Source organism: Sceloporus occidentalis, unplaced genomic scaffold (genome assembly GCF_023333645.1).
Source record: "Sceloporus occidentalis isolate IW3139 unplaced genomic scaffold, rSceOcc1.0.p SCAF_2, whole genome shotgun sequence".
Classification (NCBI taxonomy): domain Eukaryota; kingdom Metazoa; phylum Chordata; class Lepidosauria; order Squamata; family Phrynosomatidae; genus Sceloporus; species Sceloporus occidentalis.
The window spans coordinates 255,134,654-255,157,721 of record NW_028316982.1 but is presented as its reverse complement, the minus strand read 5'-3'; the positions used below and the strand labels follow the sequence as shown (position 1 = coordinate 255,157,721).

The 23,068-nt window shown below is 39.4% G+C and overlaps 1 protein-coding gene across 5 annotated transcripts in view; it reads left to right on the top strand.

Moving 5' to 3' along the window:
- The window catches only part of CNTN5 (contactin 5), a 934,652-nt gene that overhangs the window by 740,510 nt on the left and 171,074 nt on the right, over positions 1-23,068 (top strand). For all 5 annotated transcript variants that reach the window (XM_089512787.1, XM_089512786.1, XM_089512784.1 and 2 more), the window contains 2 exons: positions 4,945-5,047; positions 21,349-21,530. In XM_089512787.1, the coding sequence (XP_089368913.1) occupies positions 4,945-5,047; positions 21,349-21,530 (285 nt within the window). The remainder of the gene's footprint in view (positions 1-4,944; positions 5,048-21,348; positions 21,531-23,068) is intronic.

Sequence of the window (23,068 nt, the reverse complement as noted above, 5' to 3'; positions counted from 1 at the left end):
ACTCAATACAGTCGGCCCTCAGTATCTTTGGGGGATGCATTCTGGATGCCCCCCCCCTGCAGTTACTAAAATCTACGGATGTTCAAGTTCTTTTATTTCCAATGGCGGCACATGCATGTGGCTGGACCGCCATTAGGGAAAACAGGACTTCAGTGGCAGCATTTGCATATGGCTGATCTACCATTGGGGATAGTCCCTGTTGTCCCCAATGTGTGTGCACATGGCCATGCCACCATTAGGGACAATGGGAGATGTCCCTAATGGCAGCACAGCTACATGAACATGCCGCCATTGGGGAGAACGTGGGCTTGCTATCCATGGATTATTGAATCCGCAAGTGTCAAGTCTGCAGATACTGATTGCTGACTGTACGTTTAATAATTCTGTGGAGATTAAAACCTGGGTCTCTCCCAAATTTTACACCAGCTCTAACCACAGCACCACCATGGTATTGGCCATAAATTTAATTTCAGATTATTAAGCAGCTTTCTTTTCTACTTTCTCCTATTACAATGGGTCCTTGGTATCTGCAGGGGTTTTTAATTCCAAGACTACCCCTGGATGTCAAAATCTGTGAAGTACCTGTGGATATCAAAAAATCCCATATACAATGGTGTAATAAAATGTTGTCCATTATATAAAATGGCAAAATCAACTTTTGCTTTTTAAAATTTTTTGGTTGAGGGGATATCTTCAAATGATGGCTGATTGGATCCACGGCTACAGATGACTGACTGTACTATAGATTTCAAAACTGTGCTCTAACGTAATAAGGGGCTTATGTTTTCACTATATGGTCCCTTCCCACTTTCCCTGGATACAATATTAACATTCTTTTAAGGTAGAGTAGTTTGATTAGCAACATCTAGCTGAAGGGTAGGGATGACTGAGTATAACATTTTCCTTCCATGGTGTCAAGTGGAATCAGTGGAGTTTTTACCAGTTTAAAACCTGCAGAGCAGGGATTTCACATGGTACTTCTTGGGGATTGCCAGAGGAAATCCTGGAAAATTCAATGGAAAAAAGACTACTTTAATTCAACACTGAAAGACTAATTTGATAAAATACAGAGACTGCATCCTGGAGCAATTGAGCAGTAGATATTGAACATGGTGCTTGGGGAGAAGATTATGAATCATGAACATGCAGTTCCTTGCATATACTGAAAATCTTCTGTACAATGCAAATTAAATATTGCTTGATATTTAGGTCAGTGGTTTTTAAAGTATCCATGGGTACTTTTTACATTTACATTTACAAAGTTATAAACAATGATGTCCTTAAGCATCCATGAAACCCACTGGGTGGCCAAGTTACACTCTCTCAGCCTCAGAGGACAGCAATGGCAAAACCCCTCTGAAGAAAATTGCAAAGAAAACCCCATCATAGAGTCACCTTAGGTTCACCATGAGCCAGAAATGACTTGAAGGCACGCAGCAGGAGCAGCAGCAAAAGTACCAAGCTTTACTCAGATTAGAATCATTAGTAACAACCTCAGCCCAGCATTCCATGTCTCTCTTCCTTGCCCTTCAATATAAATTCTCTCTCTTTCCCTCCCTCTACATTGGTAGCCATTGAGTCTATGCTAGCTTTCTTTCCACTATAAACTCTTTTATTGCTCCCCCTTTCTTGACATTTCTCTTCTGTCATGCCCACTCTGTCTTTCTCTCTCTCCTATTGTTCTTCCTTTCAGCTCTGCTGCTCATGCTGCCTTCCCCTTGTTTACTTCTTACCCTTGCCTGCTACCATGAGTGCCACACCCAACTTTGGATTGTCATACACTAGTTCTCTTTCCTCCAGACATCAAGATTTGCCTATTGTGGGAATGATTTGTTGATTATGGTCATCATATGGTGGGTTGTGAGTGGGTTAATCAACCCTCATCACCACACACATACACATATTGCAAATATTCCCCTACAAGCATTCTATACAAAATGTAGAGATCTCTGCATTTCTACTGGTTTCTGTATGTCCCTTGTGCTGGTCTATGACTGTAATAAAGATGAACTGAACTGAACTGCATGTCCCAAAGAGGATGAGTATAAGGTAGAAGACCCAATAATAGGGTCGCCTTAGGGTCATCATAAATCGGAAATAATTTGAAGGCACACAACAACCACAACATTAGGTAAATTGTGATTCTCTTTAAGAGCCAGGGTCCACAGAACACAACACATACACACACATTTTGGGGCATGCCTCAATTTTAAATCTGCCTATAGAAATTAATTCAGCCATTGTTGATTTGATTTGCAAACATTCCCCTCTGAATAGTTTTTTGTGGTTTTTTGGGGTTATGTGGCCATGTTCCAGAAAAGTTTCTTCCTGACGTTTCACCAGCATCTGTGGCTGGCATCTTCTGAATATTTGCAAAACACTTTCCAGCCCTTTCCAAGATGAACCAAGGTATGTCTGTGCAGGGATATTTCTATATCCCTGCCACTAGAGGTGTGCAGGAATTTCTCTCCATGTATTTACCACCCTTACTGGATTGTAACAACTGATCAAGTATTCTTTTTCAAAAATTGTTCTTTTAAAAAAAATGCATTCTTGTTTTAAAAAAATGGGAGACAAGGACATCAATCTTCTTTTGCGTATGTAGAAAGACAGCTGTTAACTTCAGTCTTCCTTCACAGTTCACTGATGCACATGAATATTGAACTAGATTTATTGAATGAAAATGAATACATGCTGCCAAAATTATTCACCTCTTTCATGGCTGACCACAGAGATTCTTAAAATCCCTGTATTGGTTTCCTATCCATTTCTGAATCTTATACACATTCCACATTTTTATCTTCAAAAATTTTCCTTGACTATTATATTCTTGCACATCCCTAACTGTGATCTTCATTCATCTGGCTCTATCACTCCAGCCATCCAATATACAATTAAACTTGGATCCCTAACATAGCTACTTGTTTTCTCTCTTGGTGGCCCTTGTGTCTGAAACTGCCTCCCAGGATACTTCTGTGTGACCACAGGATGAATTAATCCACTTTCCTGCAGAATTAATCCACTTTCAATGTCATGGCTCAATACTATGGAATCCTGGGGTTTGTAATTTGTTGTGGTGCCAGAGCTCTCTGACAAAGAAGGCTAAATGTCTCACAAAACTACATTTCTCAGAATTACTTAACATTGAAGTGGTGCCAAACTGGATTATTCCTGCAGCCTAGAACTGTGATTGCCATTTGCTGCTTGAATTACAGATCAGACTTGTGAGTAATATTTTGAAAGCTACAGGGTTAATGATTTAGGTAGGTTTGTTCATTGGGTGAACTTGCAAACTCCATGAGGAGCCCTACTAACTCCTGTCACTCTCAGTTTGAGCACTGCTGTGGTTTCCTGAGAAAAATCTTCATAAATCCTTTATAAATCTAGGATCACACCACTACTGGTACAGCTTTGAAAGACATAACCATATTCATGTTCTTCAATAGCCAGTGTCACTATAAACGCAAGGTAAAAAAATAAGAAATAAAATAAATACTGGGGGGCTTCTGATACTGTGATGGCTTGTAAATGTGAATGAACCATCATATTAACTGAATTTTCAGATTAACTCACACTAAAATGTAATCCTTCACTAAGGGGTGAAACAGACTGCCCTGAAGGGGCAGCTTGAAGCCATCCCTGACAAAGCCGGATTGGGGCCGTGGCATTCGCATTCTGCGGCTCAATCCGTTGTGGTGCCAGCAAAAAAGGGAGCAGATTTTAACCACTGCAAGAAAATCTTCAAAAACCATGTAGTTTTCAATGCCTATTGGCAATTAAGGACTAATTCTTAGCAAAATTTGTTGTTTTGCAGGGAAAAGGGCAGTATTTTCTGTACCGGAAACAGTATTTTCTATGCAGAAAATAATATTCCTGCATAGAAATATTATTTTATGTGCAGAAAATGTTACTTTCTATGGAAAGCACCTATGTATGAATTTTGCACTGAATAGGTCCTCAATTACAGCATTTTCTGCACAAGAAACAGCTTTTTCTGTGCATGAGATAACATTGCTGTAAATTTTACACAGAATAAGTCCTGAACTTCAAAATTCCTTGCCTGTCCATTCTCTCCATTCCTGTCTCACATGCAATGAATCAGCCAGCTGTTCTCAAGTTTACAAGAGTCAAACATAACATAGTCAAGTCATGCACATACATATGTGCATCTCCACAGTCAGCATAACCTTTATGCTGTTTTATATTTTGTTGGACTCCCGCTTTGATCTTGGGAGAAGCGGGAAATACAAATAAAATGTATTATTATTATTATTATTATTATTATTATTATTATTATTAGTGTTCATCACCTTTCCCCCACAGCACTCATCTCCATAGAATATGGACACATTTTGCTAGGAAAAAATATTGAATACTTCGACTGCCCAGAAACTATTACTTGTCTACTATCTGTGTAGAAATGCATGAGTTATCTTGCTAAACTTTATCCGAACTAATTTTATTCCATCTGGTGTTTGAACCTGGGGACAAATTCAGACTCCTTGATTTATTTCCCCCCCCCCCAAAAAAAGGAGGGGAGTTATAGGTGTGGATATTAGCTAGATATTTTATTCTGATTATTGGGAAAGCCTATTGTTACTACTGTTTTTGTTGTGACAGTTATCAGAACAACAGATTTAGCTCACTTTTGGTTAATGCCTCATAAAAATGTGCATTTCTCAGTCTTTTGTACTATTGACTTAAAGTACAACACCATGAGACATAATTGTCCACTCTTTCAAGATAAAACGTTGCTTTGATTATATTGAAAAAATATCTAGATGATATTTGACCCAAACAATAACATTTTTTCCTTCCATGATAAATCTCATTGCTATCTAATTGTTTAACAGCAGTGTCACAGGGCTCTGACAGTAATTTTTTGCACATGGAAACCAACAATGACATCCATTTTATTTTTAAAGACCATTCTTTATTTCCCAGGTGTGATGGGGGAATATGAGCCGAAAATTGAAGTCCATTTTCCATACACAGTTACAGCTGCTAAGGGATCTACAGTTAAGATGGAATGTTTTGCACTGGGCAAGTAAGTACATATTCTTCCATAATTAGACACAATCGGATATTAAAATATGGCATGGGGGGAGGGCTCCGTTATTTAGCAGTTTTTTGTTTTACTTTTTCAGTCAAAGCCTTCCCTTCTTTGATCCTTAAACTAAATTTATATAAATCAACTACTGTGGGAATTGACTGTAAGGAAGCAATTATACATGTAGTTTATCAAATGAAGGGTTTCCTCAATGACTATGTGAAATCCCGTTTATTTCAGTGAGTCTGTTTATGTGTAAGTAAGTCTGGGTCCAATTCAAGGTTTCCAAGTTATGTAACTCAATATTTTGAATGTCATTGTTGAGAAATCTATGCATAGGGTCTGATAACTATGAGGGATCTTGTCAGTTTTGGTATGAAATAACTTGCAGGAATATTGGTTCCTTTAACCAAAGTATAGCACAAATTCTCATGGAAATATTATTGAAGAAGGTCATGGAAGAAAACACAAAGGCAGGCTTACAGCTGAACATCAGCAAAACACAATTATGGCCACTGATGAGCTATGTAATTTTAAAGGAGATGATGAAGAGAGTGAATTAGTTCAAGATTTTCCATACTTGGGCTCAATCATCAATCATAGTGGAGATGGCAGTAGAGAAATCAGAAGAAGACTAAGACTCGGGAGTGTAGCTATGAAAGAGCTAGACAAGTGTAAAGATATATCATTAAATACTAAAGTTAGGATTGTCCATACCATTGTATTTCCCATTTCTGTGTATGCATGTGAAAGCTGGACAGTGAAGAAAGCTCATAAGACAAAAAAAACTTATTTGGGTTGTGGCGCTGGAGAAGAGGTCTCAGAATATCATGGACCACTAAAATATCATGGACCACTACTGGAGAAGGGGGAGGAAAAGGAAGACTGTACTTGGCTCAGTAAAACATATTTTTGTGTATCCGAAGAGTTTCTTCTCAATATTTGGTCATTCCTGCTTTTGTTTTCCTTTAATGTAATAACAATAGGTGATACCTAATGTATTGGGCAGAGACAGCTCACTCCTTCCAGTATCTCTTTCTCTCCTCTCTTTGTATGTATATGTGTCAGAGACATGAGCCTCTAATAAGATCTGTTCTAGTACTAGGCAAAGTGAGGTGGTCACTTTTGGCACTAGGTGCCGGGAATAGCAAGTGATGATATGCTGTTGGAAAAAAAGGTCATGTGTGTCCTGTAGCCTGACCTGAAGAAATAAGTGAGTCCCCTCCACCTCCAATGCAATAGGGGATGCTTTCCATCACTAATCCTGAATAAAGATTCACCTCCCACCTTGTGGTGGTTCTTCTAACATAGTAAGGCACAACTTGATCCAACCAATGTCCTACCTCATCCAGAAGATAGTAGCTAATCTGATGTCTGTCGGATATAATGACAGTAGCTTTCTCCCGCGGTTATTTCCCAGAAACTGGTATTCAGAAATAGTACAGTACACTGGTATGCACATATGGAATAGCTGCAGGCATCTTGAAGGCAGGCTATAAATTGATGATGATGATGATGATGATGATGATGATGATGATGATGATGATGATGATTTCTTTTCATGAATACTGAGGAATTTGTGGAGGTTCATAATTTTTTTTTTACCAAAAATGGATATAAAGATTCTATTAATCACACTCTTTTTTATCAGAGATGACCAAATAGGAAAATTTATTTACATCCCAAATTAGCAATCAATTTAATCAAAAACCTATTTAAAGACATATTAAATAGAGCTCAGAAACAAAAGGCAATCACTCTAACCAGTACAGAATTGGAGTAACATGTTCTCTGAATGCTTATCCCCTCCTCCTCCTCCTCCCCTGTTCCATACCCACTGACGTTAGTATAGAAGCTGCCTCTTACTTTTTATAGTACCACTTGTACACCTAGAGCAATCTAATATTATTTTTTTACCCCTTTCCTCAAATGTCATTCAAACAAATCAGACTTTGTGCATGCTTTGCCAAATGACCAGTTCAGTGTTCTGGGAATGCAGAAATTAATAAACCCTGTGAAATTCATTCACCTGACAAAATATCAGTTGTAAAAAGTTTAATAAAAACTATATATCCTTTACAAATATATTTTCTTCACAACTTTTCCAGATGGAAGATGGTGAACTAGTAACGAAAGATCACTAAATCAATACATAATTCAGTGTCCCACATGAGGAAATTGATAAAACATTAAGGCAGAAGCAAATGAAATGTCTTGCATTGATTATAAAATTATAAAACATTTTGGATTTATGTTCCATAATATCCTATGGATATGGGGCGGGTAACTATCCATGCATTATAAAACAGAAAATATAGAATAAAATGAATTCAAACAGTACCATATTCATCATCCCTCGATTACTAAATTATAGACCAAATATAAAGGGCAGAAAGAGAAACATTCAGAGAAATAGTATTTCACTGCCCTACAATATTATATATGATGAAAAAATAATAAGGATTTTAAAATATTAGAAATCTGGAGAAATCTCATATCCAGAACCAAATTGTGCTGATTCAGGCAGATTTGAGAGATCTGAAAAGTGAAACAGAGTTCTCTGAAACAGACCAGACCTGAACTTGAGCATTTCTGAAGGGTCATGACTCATGAACAAAGCTCTTCAATTAGACTGACTTCCCTCATACAGTATCCACAGATTCCTCATCCATGGATTCAACCATGACAGTATCCACATATTCCTTATCTATGGATTCAACTATGACTTGAAAATATTTTTTTAAAAAATATAAATTTCAAAAAGCAAACATTCATTTTGCCATTTCATATAAGGAACACAATCGTATTACACCATTGTATTCAATGGGACTTGAGCAGCCATGGATTTTGGTGTCCATCTCCTGGAACCAAACCCCAGCCAATACCAAAGGTCCACAGAAAATAGCTAGCTGTACACTGAGATTTCTGATCTCCTATCTTCAAAAATTAGGTAGCTTCCAACCACCAAGATTACCTTTTTAGAGGTGGCATCCCAATTTTTCAGTGCATTCCTTGGGCAATTGGAGGCTCTCAAAGTTGCAAATCATATGTCATTTTAGCAACAAACCCTTTAATTCTCATAGTCCTTTTACTGGTTATTCATCTGTGGCATTTACTTTATTGCTTTACTTTTAAAAATTGTTGATTATCCTTAGTGCCCTTTCATTGTTCTCATTGTTCTCATTGTTACTTGTCACTACATTGGGAGCTTTTGCTGAACAGCAAGGTGAAATGTTCTTCAGTAAATTGATATATAGATCAGATACCTCTGGGATGATGGTGACAGCTATCTGCTAGTCCAATAGTCTTGTAAACTGGATACCAAGAAAACCTGGATTTTTTTTGGAAACCTATTTGAGGTTGTTAAGAAAAACAGGAATGGCTGACAGGCTTCCCTGAAAGATATCTTGATCATTGTTATTGAACTCCTTCTACAATAGGCAGTTCCAGTGAGGTGTGGGGTTTCTTTTAAAGTGTACTGAGCAGTGTTAAAACCTAACATGTTTCTTTCTTTCTTTTATATACCGCCCTCCTCCCAGAGTGAGACCACAAATAAAATTGGTTAAAAATTAACATTTTATTTAAAATTTAAAAGCAATGAAAATCATTTCATTTCAACAGTATAAAAATTATGTTTTTTAAAGCCATGAAGACAGCACACACCTCACTAATAAGCCTCTATGAGAGTGATTATATTTATATAATCCAGCTTGAACAAACAACATCTTTGCCTTCCAGCGAAAGGAAAAGAGGGAGGGGGCCAGCCTAGCTTCCCATGGAAGGGAATTCCAGAAGGTGGGAGCAGCCACCGTGAAGGCTTTGTCTCTTGTCCTCACCAAACAAGCCTGTGATGGTAGCAGCACTGGAAAAAAAAAAGCCTTCCCCTGGTGATCGTAAAGCTCTGGTAGATTCAATCATGATGCAATCTTTCAGATAGTCTGGACTTAAGTCATATAGGGCTTTATAAGTCATGACCAGCACTTTGAATTCTGCAGTCAGTGAAGTTGTTTTAACAAGGGAGTTTTATGCTCCCTATAACTGGGCCTAGTCAGCATTATGCCGCAGCATTTTGAACCTGCTAAAGTTTCCAAAGGCAGCCCCATGTAGAGTGTGTTACAGCAGTCCAAACAGGATGTAATGAAGGCAAATGTCACCATAGCCAGACCTGAAGTCTCAAGGAATGGGTTCAGCTGACACACTAGTTTTTTCTGTGCAAATGCACTCCTGGTTACTGCTGAAACCTGGACAGCAAGGCTCATTTCAGGAGAACTCCCAATATCTTACAGGTACACTTTGTTATTTGCTATATTGCTCTGAGAACTATTGTTTTGGGGCAGCAATAAATAGGTGTCCATGAATAGGAAAATAAAGAAAATAATATCACTGTAATTACATATTACAAATCCTCTTGTGGTCTCTTCCAACTCTATGATTCTCTCAAACAAGTAGGCATAATTATCAATCTTTGGAAGATTTACAAAAGAATTGATTCCTCAAAGTGCTATAAAACAGTGAGAAGGGCAGCTTGATTCATGCAGGAAAGAAGTTGAACATTACTTAAATGCATTTTTGAACCTTTAAAATAAAATGGCAAAGGTGTAGTGAATGGCTACAGTGCTATCCAAACACTGTAGACACTATAGGTACCATTTTCTGGAACAATTCTGGTTGGATAATATATATTACACACAGTGGAACCTGGTGGCTTTTTACCTCAGTGGAAAAGGGAGGTGTTCGCAGCAATGGACCCTAATCCCAAAATAGGTTCAGTACCTTGGATATCTCCTTTAAAGTTCAGGCAAAACCCCAATGACTTGAGAGCACCAGCTACCACTGACTTTATATGCGTTCACCCTTAAAGTAGTCCAGAAGCTCCATCCTGTACAAATTTCAACAAATAGGATAATCACTGATTCATTCAGTGAAACCCCATTACACCACTTCTTAAGGTATTTGCATATAAGTTGAATTCAAGGTGTTAGTTGTCACCTGCAAAGTCCTAAAATGACTTAGAACCAAAATATCTGAACAAGCATCTCCCTTCCTATTGTCCTACTCATATATTGAAATCTTCATAAGACACTATTCCCCTCCCCAACCATTTGTAGGAGAAATACTTTATGCATTTACTACAAGAAGTTCCTTTGTGAGGGCACCCAGATTTTGGAATGGTGTCCGTGAGCAGATACAATCAGTGCTAATTCTGGCCTGTTACAGACTGCCAAAATAAAGCTGCTTCAATTCTCTTTAGAGGTATGCTATTTAAATGATGCATGGCTCCTATGAGTCCGGAGGTTGTTCGAAAGCCACACTTCATTCCTAAGCACTGGAGTGCAGGTTTGGTGCAGCTTCTGGATTCTTAGGATGCATGCATCATTTAAATAGCATACCTCCAAAGAGACCCAAAGCAGCTTTATTTTGGCAGTCTGTAACAGGCCTCTGTTTTGTTTTTAGCATCAAATTGCAACATTGATTTTGCACACATTGTAAGTGTAAACATGGAGCATATTTTTCTGATAATTGTGTTTTTTGTTTTGTTTTTTTCTGCTTGAAAAGGATTTTATTTTGCCTCTTAATTTGTAATTGTCATTTTTTTAAATAATGGATATGTTCTTTTGAAATGGTGTATGAATTGCCCATGGATGACTTGTGGACTAAGGGTGGTTTATAAATCAATTGATTAAATGCATACATAAATGTATAATAAATGTCAAACTTCAGAACAATGGACTGGATCCAGATATAGACATATTTGAAATACATTTATTGAAATTCATGGATCATTAGTAAGCCAGGACTAACTTATGTCCCATTGATTTCAGTGGGCCTACTCGAAGTATGATTGAGTATGGAACTAATCCATAATACTTTGCCTTGCAGTTTTGATACTGTTTGCAGTTCTGGGCTTTGCACCGTGATCTAAGTATAGTTATTTATTTAGTAGTCTTTTGAAATTTTATTTTATTGTTCTTTTGTCATTGTTATTGGTAACCTTACTGAGAAAAGGAATGTAGAAGTAGATAATGAACCATCTTTAAAAAAAAAACAGGTAGGTAGTCTTCCTGAGATCAGCCCTGCTCATCTCTGAGCTCTAGCCCCTGATCAGAGTTTGAGATTCTTCCTTTCTTCAGGGCTGCATCTGCACTGCAGAAATGATGCGGTTTGACACCACTAACTGCCATGGCTCAATACTATAGAATTCTGGTATCTGTAGTTTTGTGATCTATTTCTCTTTCTCTGTCAGAAAGTTCTGGTGCCATAACAAACTACAAATCCCATAGCATTGAGCCATGGCAGTTAAAGTGGTGTCAAACTGCATTATAGCTGCAGTGCAGATGCAACTCAAGATGCCTAGGGACCTGCTTTCTTCACAGAAATTCAATATAGCCACAGCTTTGAGAGTTATAGCTTCCAGAATCCCGCAGCCAGCATAGTTGGTTGCTATACTGATTAGAGGATTCTGCCAGTTGAAGTCCCCCAAAATAACTTTTTTCATGCTTTGTATATAACTCCATATCATGCCTAGTCACCTTGAGACTCTTCCATTTGATTTACAAGTTCATTCCTTTGTCAGTAGGACAATGAAAGAAAATAGCTTCCTTGCAAGTTTTGTCACAGCGTCACACTGTGATTACTTCATGGCCAAGTTCAGAGCCTCTATTGTTCAGCATTGGGCGGGTTATCTAGTAAGTCGGATCCATCTACTATTAGTGAAACAGACAGATAGTTTAGTTCTTGCAGTCCTTATCTCTCTTTTCCAGCCACCAGTACACAATTGGGAACTGGGTATGCCAAAATGCTTCTGACTTCATTCTGTAATAATTAGATGAATGGCATTTCAAGCTTTATCTGCAACCTGGGGGCTCAGACAGGAGGTAAACATGCATGAAATTCCTTCTTCTCTTAGGTTTTCAATTCCTCCTGATCCTTACCTCCCTCTCTCCTATTAGCATTTACAAATGTTTCTATTGTTACCTTTCACCAGGCAATCATTAGGGAACTGAAACTCTTTATTGTTCGGCATTTTAGTGAAAATAAACAAATGCGAGCTATCACTAATTTCCAAATGCTATTTGCTCCAGGGCTCTATAATTTTGTTTTTTCTTGTGATTTTGAGCCCTAGATGTCTCAGACGGCCTCCGTTCCATTGTAATTGTGAGAATGACAAATATTCCTGAGAGACTTTCTGTGGTAGAGAGTTGGCAAACCTTTCTTAGACGAGTCTGGGCTTTTAGTTACAGATTAATGATTTATTAATTGTGTGTGTTTGGAGCTGCCAATCACCACAGGCTCCCAGGGGAAAAAAAATCTTAAATTGGAAAAGGTGCCATGTGTGTCTGTCAAATCCAGGGCAGATGATTTTACAGCTCAAGTGACAGAAAGACTGAAGATAAGATGGGCATAGTGAACAAAGATTAATGTGCAAATAGGATTGTGTATCCTATCTTCGCATAGTAATCTACTATGCATTCATTTCCATCCAGTGGTGTAAATTCCAAAATCACTGCTAGCTGGTATGTGATATTTCAGTAGCAGTTGCCCATGTTCTTTTTGAAGCTCTAGGCCTTCTATACTCTGCTTAATATAGATACCAAATACTATATTCCTACATTTTCTCCATTACTACAAGAGTGATATCCAGTACAGATCAAGTTATTCTTGATCAAGACTACATGTCATCATCTCAGCCACCCATGAAAAAAGTGTTGGTTTTTGGAGTATTTTGGATTTAGGAATTCTGCACAAGGGAGGCTCAACCTGTAATCCTAAAACAACTATAACACTGACAGAGTGAAGCCAGTGCAGCTGCAGAGAATGAATGAATGTGCATCTATGCTTTTACAGAGATATTGGATACCTCCTTCTCTGAGATCTAAAAACGTCCATCCTCTCACACAAGTGAGAGTTGCATCATTGGCTGTATCTGCACTGCATAAATAATTCTGTCTAACACCCAGAATTCCATAGCATTGAGACATGGCAGTTAAAGTGGCGTTAAAATGTATTAAATCTGCAGTGCAGTTACAGCTTTTCCCCAATTGGAACCTGGCCACGAAGGTCTGTTTAACTTAGCTTAGATGTGACTGACATTATTACTGTTTATCTATGGAGAATGAATGCTCAATTTGGATGAAAACTTTTTTAAAAAAAATCAGCGTTTGCCACACGTCTCACAAAACGTGCCCTTAGCAACAAAGGGAATTTTGATGCTTGAGAAAAAAGTTGCCATCTCAATTCAATGTTGCTCTGGTTTTGATGGAAGGGATTCATGCTGGTTTAACTACAGGTTTGAGTGCATTAAACCAAACATGTATTAAAATGACATTAAAATATCACAAATGTTGTATGGTTAAAAGCTTTAGCATTAAAAAGGCTTGATCAAGGATATTTTATCTTTTTTTCCTGTTATAGTTTAATGAATAATAATATGACTGTGGTGCAACTTAAGGAGACTCCATGCATTGTTGAGGCAGTAGAAAAACCTAATATTAGGCGGCTTCCCTTCCCCAATGCCAACACATGTAAGCTTCCAGAGGATCATGCACATTGTGTGATGTCCATTTTCCTATCTTGTGGAAGCTAATAGGAAAGATAAGAGGTTAACCACAAGGCCAAAATAACAACAGCCATGTTAAAGGGATATATTCTGAATCAAGGAAAAAATTAGAAGTCTCAGAGTTAGGAAGCCTTTAGGAATTTCAAAGATAATTAAATTAAGCATTACAAGAGCATTCTGACCCTGTTTACAGGTCATTTGGGACAGAAAAAAAAGATAACCCTTTCGTGGACCTTAAGGATATCAGTGGCTAAGAGTCATGATGGCTGTTCCTTCCAACAAAATCAGGGGCACTTTCTCTCTCTCAGACTAACGGAGTACATCCTCACTGCAGAAATAATCTGTTTTGACACCACTTTAATGACCATGGCTCAATGTTATGGAATTCTTGGAATCGTACTGTGTTGTGTCATGAGAGCTGTCTGACAGAGAAGGCTAAATATCTCACTATAACACTATAAACTATAAATCCCAGAATTCCATAGCATTGAGCCATGGCAGTTAAACCTTTATCAACAGAGGGAGAGAGCACACTGCCATATCTTGCTTCTGGACTTCCTATAAAAATCTGCTTAGACACTGTGGGAACCAGGATGGTAGGCTAGGTAGACCTTTTGACTCTTCTAGGTAGACCTTTTGACATATACAAGAAACATCTTTCTTTCTTTCTCTCTTCCCCGCCCCCTGCAAAACACACACATAGATACTATGCGCCCTCTGATTTTACTGTTACAATGCCCTTCTCCCAATCATGTCTATTCATTCCTGTAATTCATTATGAAACTTCTCAAAACTGATGATTCATTCCTTTAAAAACTCACACTTCAAGGGTAGGAAATTTTACATAATTCCATATGTTGGTGGAATGCAACTTCCTGACCATTGGCTAATCTGGGTAATGTAGCTATGAGTTGCAACCCAACAACATCCAGAGGGATGCATGTTTCTCACCTCTGCTACAGTTATTCCCAACTAGGGTAGACTCAGTAAATCAACAAAACTTACATAAGCATTTATTTATCAAGTCACCATTGATTTAGTAGGTCTACTTTAGCTGGGACAAACAACTGGATTGGGGCTTAAATAATCTATAGTTTTTAAGGCATCACATGGACTTGCAGAAGAATGGGGAAGAGTCTCACTTCTTCCCAGATCCAAATTATTCAGAAAGTGTGTAACCATGACCTACCATGGCCTTCTTTCTTGGATGGAAGCACTATAACAGCCTGTCTCCATGGGTGAAATAAAACTGCCTCCTCCCATCTTCTCAGCAGGGAGACTAGATAATGCACGGTGCAAATGCTGGTTCTGGTGTGAACTGACTGGACTATGTCCAGCCCATTCAGCACCAGAACCAAAGTATATCCCCTCTTAAACCATATTAAAATTCCTCTCTGTTTGGTCTGTATCTTCCCAGAAGAACTGAAGCACTCCATTCTGATGCCAGGCAACTGTTCGAAGCATGTCCTGCTCTACTTCCTGGCACTTCTTCTGCTGCTTCAGTCACTTGCTCTGAGGTCAGAATGAGATCTTCAAGTATTATTTATTTAGTTTATGGAGACTATTTATACCCCTACGCCACCAGGGCTCACAGAGCAGCTTGGAGATTGTTAATTTGTCAATTCCCTACCCTCAGGCTTACAATCCAAAAAGACATGACACAAAAGGAGAAGGGAATGGCAATGGGGATCAAGTCTAGCAGATACTGGAGGGTCTTCTCTCCCTCCAGAGCCAGAGTGGTAGCAGTTGGAATGAAGGAAGGATCTTCCATCTGCTTCTGGGCCTAGGCATGGTGGAGCTGTGTTTCCCTATGCTTCTCTCCCTCTGGGGAAAAAAATCACATGGAAGGCTTACAGTGTGTAAATTGCCTTTAAATAGTCAACATTGTGCAAAGCCCATGATTTCATTTACACTGCCATGCACTTCTCCCATCAGTAAATTGTAGTGGAGGCATTGTCACTCGCTTGTCCCATCAGTAAAGTGTCCTTGGAGCTGCCATTTAGCAATAACTGGACCTTCTATTATTGCCAAATGGTGGCTCCAACAATACTTTACTGAGAGGACAAGCAAGCAATGGCACCTCCGCTATGATTTACTGATGGGAGAAGCATGCAGTGGTGTGAACGCCGATTATGGATTTTGCATGATTTCTGATGATTTAATGGCAATTTACACATGGTAAGCCTCCCGTGTGATTTTCTCCTAAGGCCAGGGTAGTAGCAGTTAAGATGGAAAGAGGGCCTTTTGTCTTGCTCTAAGTCTAGGTATGTGATCATTGCCAGATGCCTTGTTCTGACCTCAAAGCAACACGACCTACAGTAGTGGCAGATGTAACGGGTGGCTCAGCAGAATACGTCTGTGAATAGCCACCCAGCATTAGAATGGAAAGCCCCTGTAATGGGAGATGGTTGGGGGAGTTACCCCCAGAGTCCCCTGGCAAGTGCAGATAGGACCTAGAACATTTCAGATAAATTTGTTTCTCAAAAGGGACACACCTCATCTTCCAGAATTTGTTCTGACAGAGTGACATGTCTTTTTCTAAAAATATTACCTTTCATTTTCCCCAAAGTAAAACAAAAACAAAAGGGAGCAGCAATTTCTCTTCCATCGCTGGAAAATAAATTTTAGACTTTAAAAGGGGGACATAAATAAGTGTCTTTTTAATAATAAAGTCTTCCCATGGTATTCTTCATTTTTAGACAGTCTTTTTATTTTCTTCCAAAGTCACAGAGGAGAAATATCTGAATATATGTATCTACACATATATTCGTTTGAGATATAAAATCCATGTGACTGATGACTTCGGCAAGGAAAATAAGATTCATTAAAGCAAGCTACAACTTGCCTTTGAATAGTGATTTGCAATTTGGGAGCAATTTCCTTTGAAATCATTAAAACTTTACAGCCAAAGTATTTTACTCTCCTTGAAAAATTGGCTTATTACCTCATCATCAGAGGGGGCAAAAAAAGTAAAATTTTGAAAGAGACTTGTTAATGGCCTAGGCAATGACATTAAAAAAAAAAATCAGCATCTCCGCAGCTGTAATTGATAGCTGTAAAGTTGATGCAGCATACAATTAAAGTAAGATAAAAGTCTGGTTAAATCTATTCAAAGTTTGCAGTGTCAAATTGCTTAGAAACTTTCAGAACTCCTGAAATAGTGAGAGAAAGGTTCTTTCTTTCATGTGAAATAGGAATATAAGATTGTACTTTTACCGAGATAGATCATTAGACCATCTTACCTATATGGTCATCTGTGACTGAAAGTGGTTTGCTGTGATGTTCTAAACTTACATAGATAATGTTGCTGCAGTTATTAGATATAGTAAGGTTTAGTAGAAAACTAGTGTTGTATAGTGGTTTGAGCACTGGACTGTGACTCTGGAGGCCAGGATTTCAATCCCCGCTATACAACGGAAACCCACTGAGTGACCTTGGGCACTCCCAGCCTCAGAAAATCCCGTGATAGGTTCACCATAAGTCAGAAACAGCTTGAAGGCACATAACAACAACAGCAGCTACAACAAAGTACATTTATGCAATGTGTAGTATATGTTACAATGTAAGAGTCTGCCAGGAGGTGGTGTGAGGGGGTATGAGAGAATGGCTTTCTCTGTAAGAATAACATCTAGAGCAGTCAACAATAACGTGAATAAAACAGATACATTTTTTAAAAAAAACATAAACAGATCAACTGGGACATCAAGCAAGATTAAAAAACAGTCACCCTTATTTTTACAGTCAACACCACCCTGAAATAAAGTTGCCTTTACAACAACCCAGCTCAACTGCCAACAGCTCATCAAAAATAATAATAGAATATTAACCTAGAATAGAATAATGAACACAACAATTATACATTAGCAGTTAAATAAAAGAATACGATATTTAAAGAATGAAAAAGAAAAATATTCTTAGGCCCAATACAGACCGGCTGTTTGTGCCGGCCTGTGGGCGAAGTTAGGGCACATTGTCCGCATGCTGGACATCCTAACTTCGCACCCAGGGTGCCATTTTGACACGTGCCGGCCCACACGGTGCGTGTCATCATGACGCCCCTCTAATGCTGCATCCACATGATGCAGCACCGAAAGGGCATCATAAAGCCACGCTGCCGTGACTATGGCACCCCTTGGAGGGGGCAAAAAGGAGCCACTTTTTGTGGGTCCTTTTTGCACTCTCTGGAGGCTGAATCAGGGCTGCAACATGAGGTTGCCACAGCCTGATCTGGCCTCCAAGAGTGCAAAAAGAACCCTCAAAAAGCAGCTCCTTTTTGCACCCTCCGAGGGGTGCCATAGCCACAGTGGTGTGGCTTTATGACACCCCTTCGGTGCTACATCATGTGGATATAAAGGGGCAGCTGTATAAACCCTTTGGGGCAGTCTGTATAGCCCCTTTGAAAACTACTTTTACCATAAGAAGGTTTTAAATGAAGCTCTTTTCAATAGGATATTTATTTGCAATATTTGTTGAGTTTTCCACTTATGTAAATGTACAGCACAATCTTTTGAAAATGGTAATTGTGAAAGTGAGACATTTCTAAAGCAATCAAAATTCATTGATAGCATTAACCTAAATTGCACATCATTTGTTATTATGAACAAACAAATAAATAAATTTGAAATTTTGCCATTTAAACTGAAATGCAGGTACTATGGAAGAATGAAAAGAATGAAAAAGAGAATTACTCTGACCTCCAATATGAATGTATATACAGTGTTAGATGTCAGTCCTTAGATTACACTGTGTTAAAGCAAAATTTCCTGCATATTCCAAATACTGCTGAACTCCTTCCTTTTTGTTTTGCATGATTTTCCCCAAACTTAGGTAACAAGATGATTTGGAGAAAATGGCTAAATGAAAGGAGATGGTTAGAATTATCAGGATGGGACAAATTAATTTGTGTGTGTGGTAAACTATCTTGCATTTCCTATCTTTGGACTAAATGCCACTGTTAAATCCCAACAAACCACACTAAATCAGTCTGAACCAGTGAATTGACATTTACCTAAGTACAATCAATTGATTGGGTCATGAGTTGGGCAAATTGTGTCTTAGTAGCCACAATAAAATTGAATATATATATATATATATATATATATATATATTATAATCATAGAATAATAGAGTTGGAAGAGATCGCAAGGGCCATCCAGTCCAACCCCCTGCCATGCAGGAAATCCAAATCAAAGCATCCCCGACAGATGGCCATCCAGCCTCTGTTTAAAGACCTCCAAGGAGGGAGATTCCACTACACTCCGAGGAAGGAGTGTGTTCCACTGTCAGACAGCCCTTACTGTCAGGAAGTTCTTCCTAATGTTGAGGTGGAATCTCTTTTGCTTGCATCCATTGTTCCAGGTCCTAGTCTCTGGAGCAGCAGAAAACAAAGCTTGTTCCCTCCTCAGTATGACATCCCTTCAAATATTTAAACAGGGCTATCATATCACCTCTTAACCTTCTTTTCTCCAGGCTAAACATACCCAGCTCCCTAAGTCGTTCCTCGTAGGGCATGGCTTCCAGACCCTTCACTATTTTAGTCACTCTCCTTTGGACATGCTCCAGTTTCTCCACATCCTTTTGAAATTGTGGTGCCCAGAACTGGACACAATATTACACGTGGGACCTGACCAAAGCTTAATATAGTGGCACTATTACTTCCCTTGATCTAGACACTATACTTTTATTGATGCAGCCTAAAATTGCATTGGCCTTTTTAGCTGCTGCGTTGCACTGTTGACTCTTGTTCAACTTGTGGTCTGCTTGAACTCCCTGATCCCTTTCACATGTAGTTTCATTCAGCCAGGTGTCGCCTATCCTATATCTGTGCATTTCATTTTTCCGCCGTAAGTGCAGTACCTTACTTTTCTCTGTGTTGAATTTCATTTTGTTAGCTTTGGCCCAGCTTTCTAGTCTATTCAGGTCATCTTGAATTTTGATCCTGTCCTCTGGAGTATTAGCTACTCCCCCTAGTTTGGTGTCATCTGCAAATTTGATAAGTATGCCCCCAATTTTGTCCTCCAATTCATTGAGAAAGATGTTGAATAGCACTGGGCCCAGGACACAGCCCTATATATATAGCCCCAAAAAGCTCTGAAATGACCTCTAGATGGAGCACAACCAGGCTTCCCAAACATTTTTTTTAATAAATATTATAAAACTTTGTTTTTAAATCACAACAATGCAATTATTCAAAAATTGCTACCAATGCCTTCTGTGGCACTAGAAGGCCCATCACCATGGTTAGAATGCCCCCATGCCCCCACCCTATGACTCTTTGAGGGCATTTGGAAACAGAAATTTGATATTTGTGGAAGCAGGTACGGTGCTTGGTACAACCAAGATTTATTGGGGGGGGGGGGGCGGTAATGTGATCCCCCAGTCTTCCACATTTGCCTGTTCCTGCTATAGCTGGAGACTGAGGTTTTTATCACATGGGAGGCAAGCCTCCTCCTCCTCCCATGAATAAAGCACATTTAATCCTGTCAATATCCCACAAGAGTGGAATGATTTTCAGATGACATCCCCCAACATTTCCATTAGCAGGACATTATCCCGTGAATAAAGCAGCAAAATCGCACCTCTTTTTATTCACTGGAAAATTCCAAAAATAAAAACCAGAGTGATTTTGCCACTTTATTCATGGGATAATGTCCCAATAATGGTGATGTCAGGGGACATGGTCTGAAAATCATCCTGCTCTTGCAGGATATTGATGGGATTAAATGTGCTTTATTCCTTACAGGTCTTCAAGCAGAGGCTGGATGGCTATCTGTTGGGGATGCTTTGATTGAGATTTCCTGCATGGCAGAATGGGGTTGAACTGGATGGCCCTTGCAGTCTCTTCCAACTCTGTGATTCTATAATACATCATCTCCTACTGTTCCAATTTGACAGGAAGAGTCCTGATTAATCCTTTGCCATCCTGCTTTTTAATCTACTTTTAAAATGCCCCAGTCTCTCTCCTACTCCCACTGTCCCTTTGGTCCTCACATTATTTCAGTTGTTGCACATTGAGTTCACAGGGCAAAAGTAATTTGTACTCAGTGAGCTCAGTAGGGAACAGAGGAAATGAGGAGGCAGAATTGTTCCCTTCCCAGTAGGGTCAGGGAAAAGAAAACTCTGCAGCTTCTCCTAGGTTGTATGTCCTTCCTCATTAATAACTTTTGTCATCTGGACCACCTTGAGACAATTACTTGGCCACACATGTGTCATTCTTCATTTGTGAAATTTTGGAGGCTGTCCTAACAGCTAGATTTAGGATTTCTTTCTTTCATTCATTCATTCATTCATTCTTACACCATATTTCTAAAATGCAAGTTTTGTTGTGGGCTTTGATGACACACTCTCAGCAGCATATTATTTGAATGAGCAGTCCCCATTCTGTGGCATACTGGTTTAGTTCAAAAATTAAACATTGTTTTTATTTCATCAGTTTGTCATTGTAGCTCTGCAACATGGTGTCTTTGAACCCTTGAAAAGTACCATGTTTGGCTGAAATCCCATGGCTTGATTCCCAGAAAAGACTGAACATTCTTTCCAATAGACAGGAACGGTCCTTGAGAGATGAACCACTTATTAAATACTCTTGGCTGAAAGTGAAATATATCAAGCAGTTCATGGGCCTTAATTGTGATAACACTTTATTGCTGCTTAGACGATTAAGTACTTAAATTAGCAGGTAACAGGATCTATATTCTTAATGGCAGGGAAGTGCTAATTATGACTTCACTAAATCTTTCAGCCCTGTTCCAACAATCTCGTGGAGGAAAGTTAATGGCCCCAATCCGAGCAAAGCCCGTCTGCGGAAGTCCCAAGCCGTCCTCGAAATCCCGAATGTGCAACTAGAAGATGCAGGGACATATGAATGCAAGGCTGAAAATTCCCGGGGAAGAAATGTCTTCCGAGGACAGCTGCAAGTATATAGTATGTTGTGAAGTTTATGTCATGAAAGTGGTGACACTACTCAGTATTTACTCCTAGTTGCAAATTGATGTGATCAGACAGAAACTTGCAGACATCTTGTTTTGGACTATGCACAAATAGGGAATCCAGTGCTGTTTTAATTGGTACAGCCTGTAACACAACCAGTAGCATGCCAGACTATTTGAAGGACCATATTCTCCCATATGAACCTGTCCATGTTTTGAGATCTTCTGGAAAGGCCCTTCTGTCTCTCCCTTGACACTTGCATTTGATAGGAACATGGGAGAGGGCCTTCTCATTGATCTCCCTGGCTCTGGGACTTCCCATACTTTCTCACTCAAAAGAAAAAAAAATCATTCTGAGAGGCCTTTGAAAATTGCTTGATTGCTTGATTCTTTTAGATGAAACAGGCCTTATATATAAAATGTGCTGGGCTGTTATTTGTTGTTTTTGTGTTTTTATATTTATGTCTTGACTAGTTTAATTTTTGATAATTTAATAACTGCTGTGAATTTTTTAAACTATGTTTTAAGTATTGTAAGCCAGCCTTTGGGCAGATCGCCATGGACTATGAAGCCCTGGACAGGAAAATGGACAGTTTAGAGGCACAGCTGGTATTCTTGTTAATTCTACCAGTGAAAAAAAAAGAGGACCATACAGGGACAGGAAGATACTGCAGTTGTAAAGCTGGCTACACGGATGCTGTTGATGGGAATGGTTTGGCTTCTGGGACCATGGTCTTCACTTTTTAGGAAAAGGACTGCTGGCTACAGATGGGCTAGACTTCACAAAGAATGGCAAATCTGATCAAGAGGGCTTTAAATTACATCCTGGGGTGGGGGTGGGGAAGGTTGGAGTTGATAGCTCAAACATCTGTCCAAAACAAGTACTAAATACAATGTGAATTCTAGAGGAGAAGCTGAGGGAGAGAATGGGAGCCCCAGTAAAGCTCACAGTAGAATAAAAGAAGAGGAAAAAACACTTTAGATGTCTATAAACCAATGCACACTGTCTGAGAAACAAACAAGACAAGCCTGCAATCCTAGTGCAGGAAAGTAAATATGACTCTATAGGTATAGGTATGTATTATAGATATAACAGAGACTTGGTGGGATGACTGCCATTATTGAAATATAGCAACTGAAGAATATAATGGCGCGTTACAGACCGCCGAAAAGCGGCAGCCTACACCCGCCCCTTTCCCCACCGGATCGGGGCTCAGTGGCCAGAGCGGCAGCCGCTGAGGCCCCAATCCGCCGCTTTCCATGCCACAGGGAAGCGGCAAAAGGCCCCTTCCCCGAGGCCTGGAAAGGGGTGTCCTTGGGGCTTCAAGCCCCAAGGACACCCCGCGGTGGCAGGGAGGAGGAGAAAGGGGCCGCTTGGCCCCTTTCTCCTCTGCATCGCTGGGCGCACGATCGTGACATCGTAATGGCGGTGGCCGTGTGGAACGGCTGCCGCCATTTAGTGCGAGCTCCACACATGCTAGGGTTGGGGGCGCACCCTAGCACACACAGAGCATGCACTTTAAGGCCCATCTG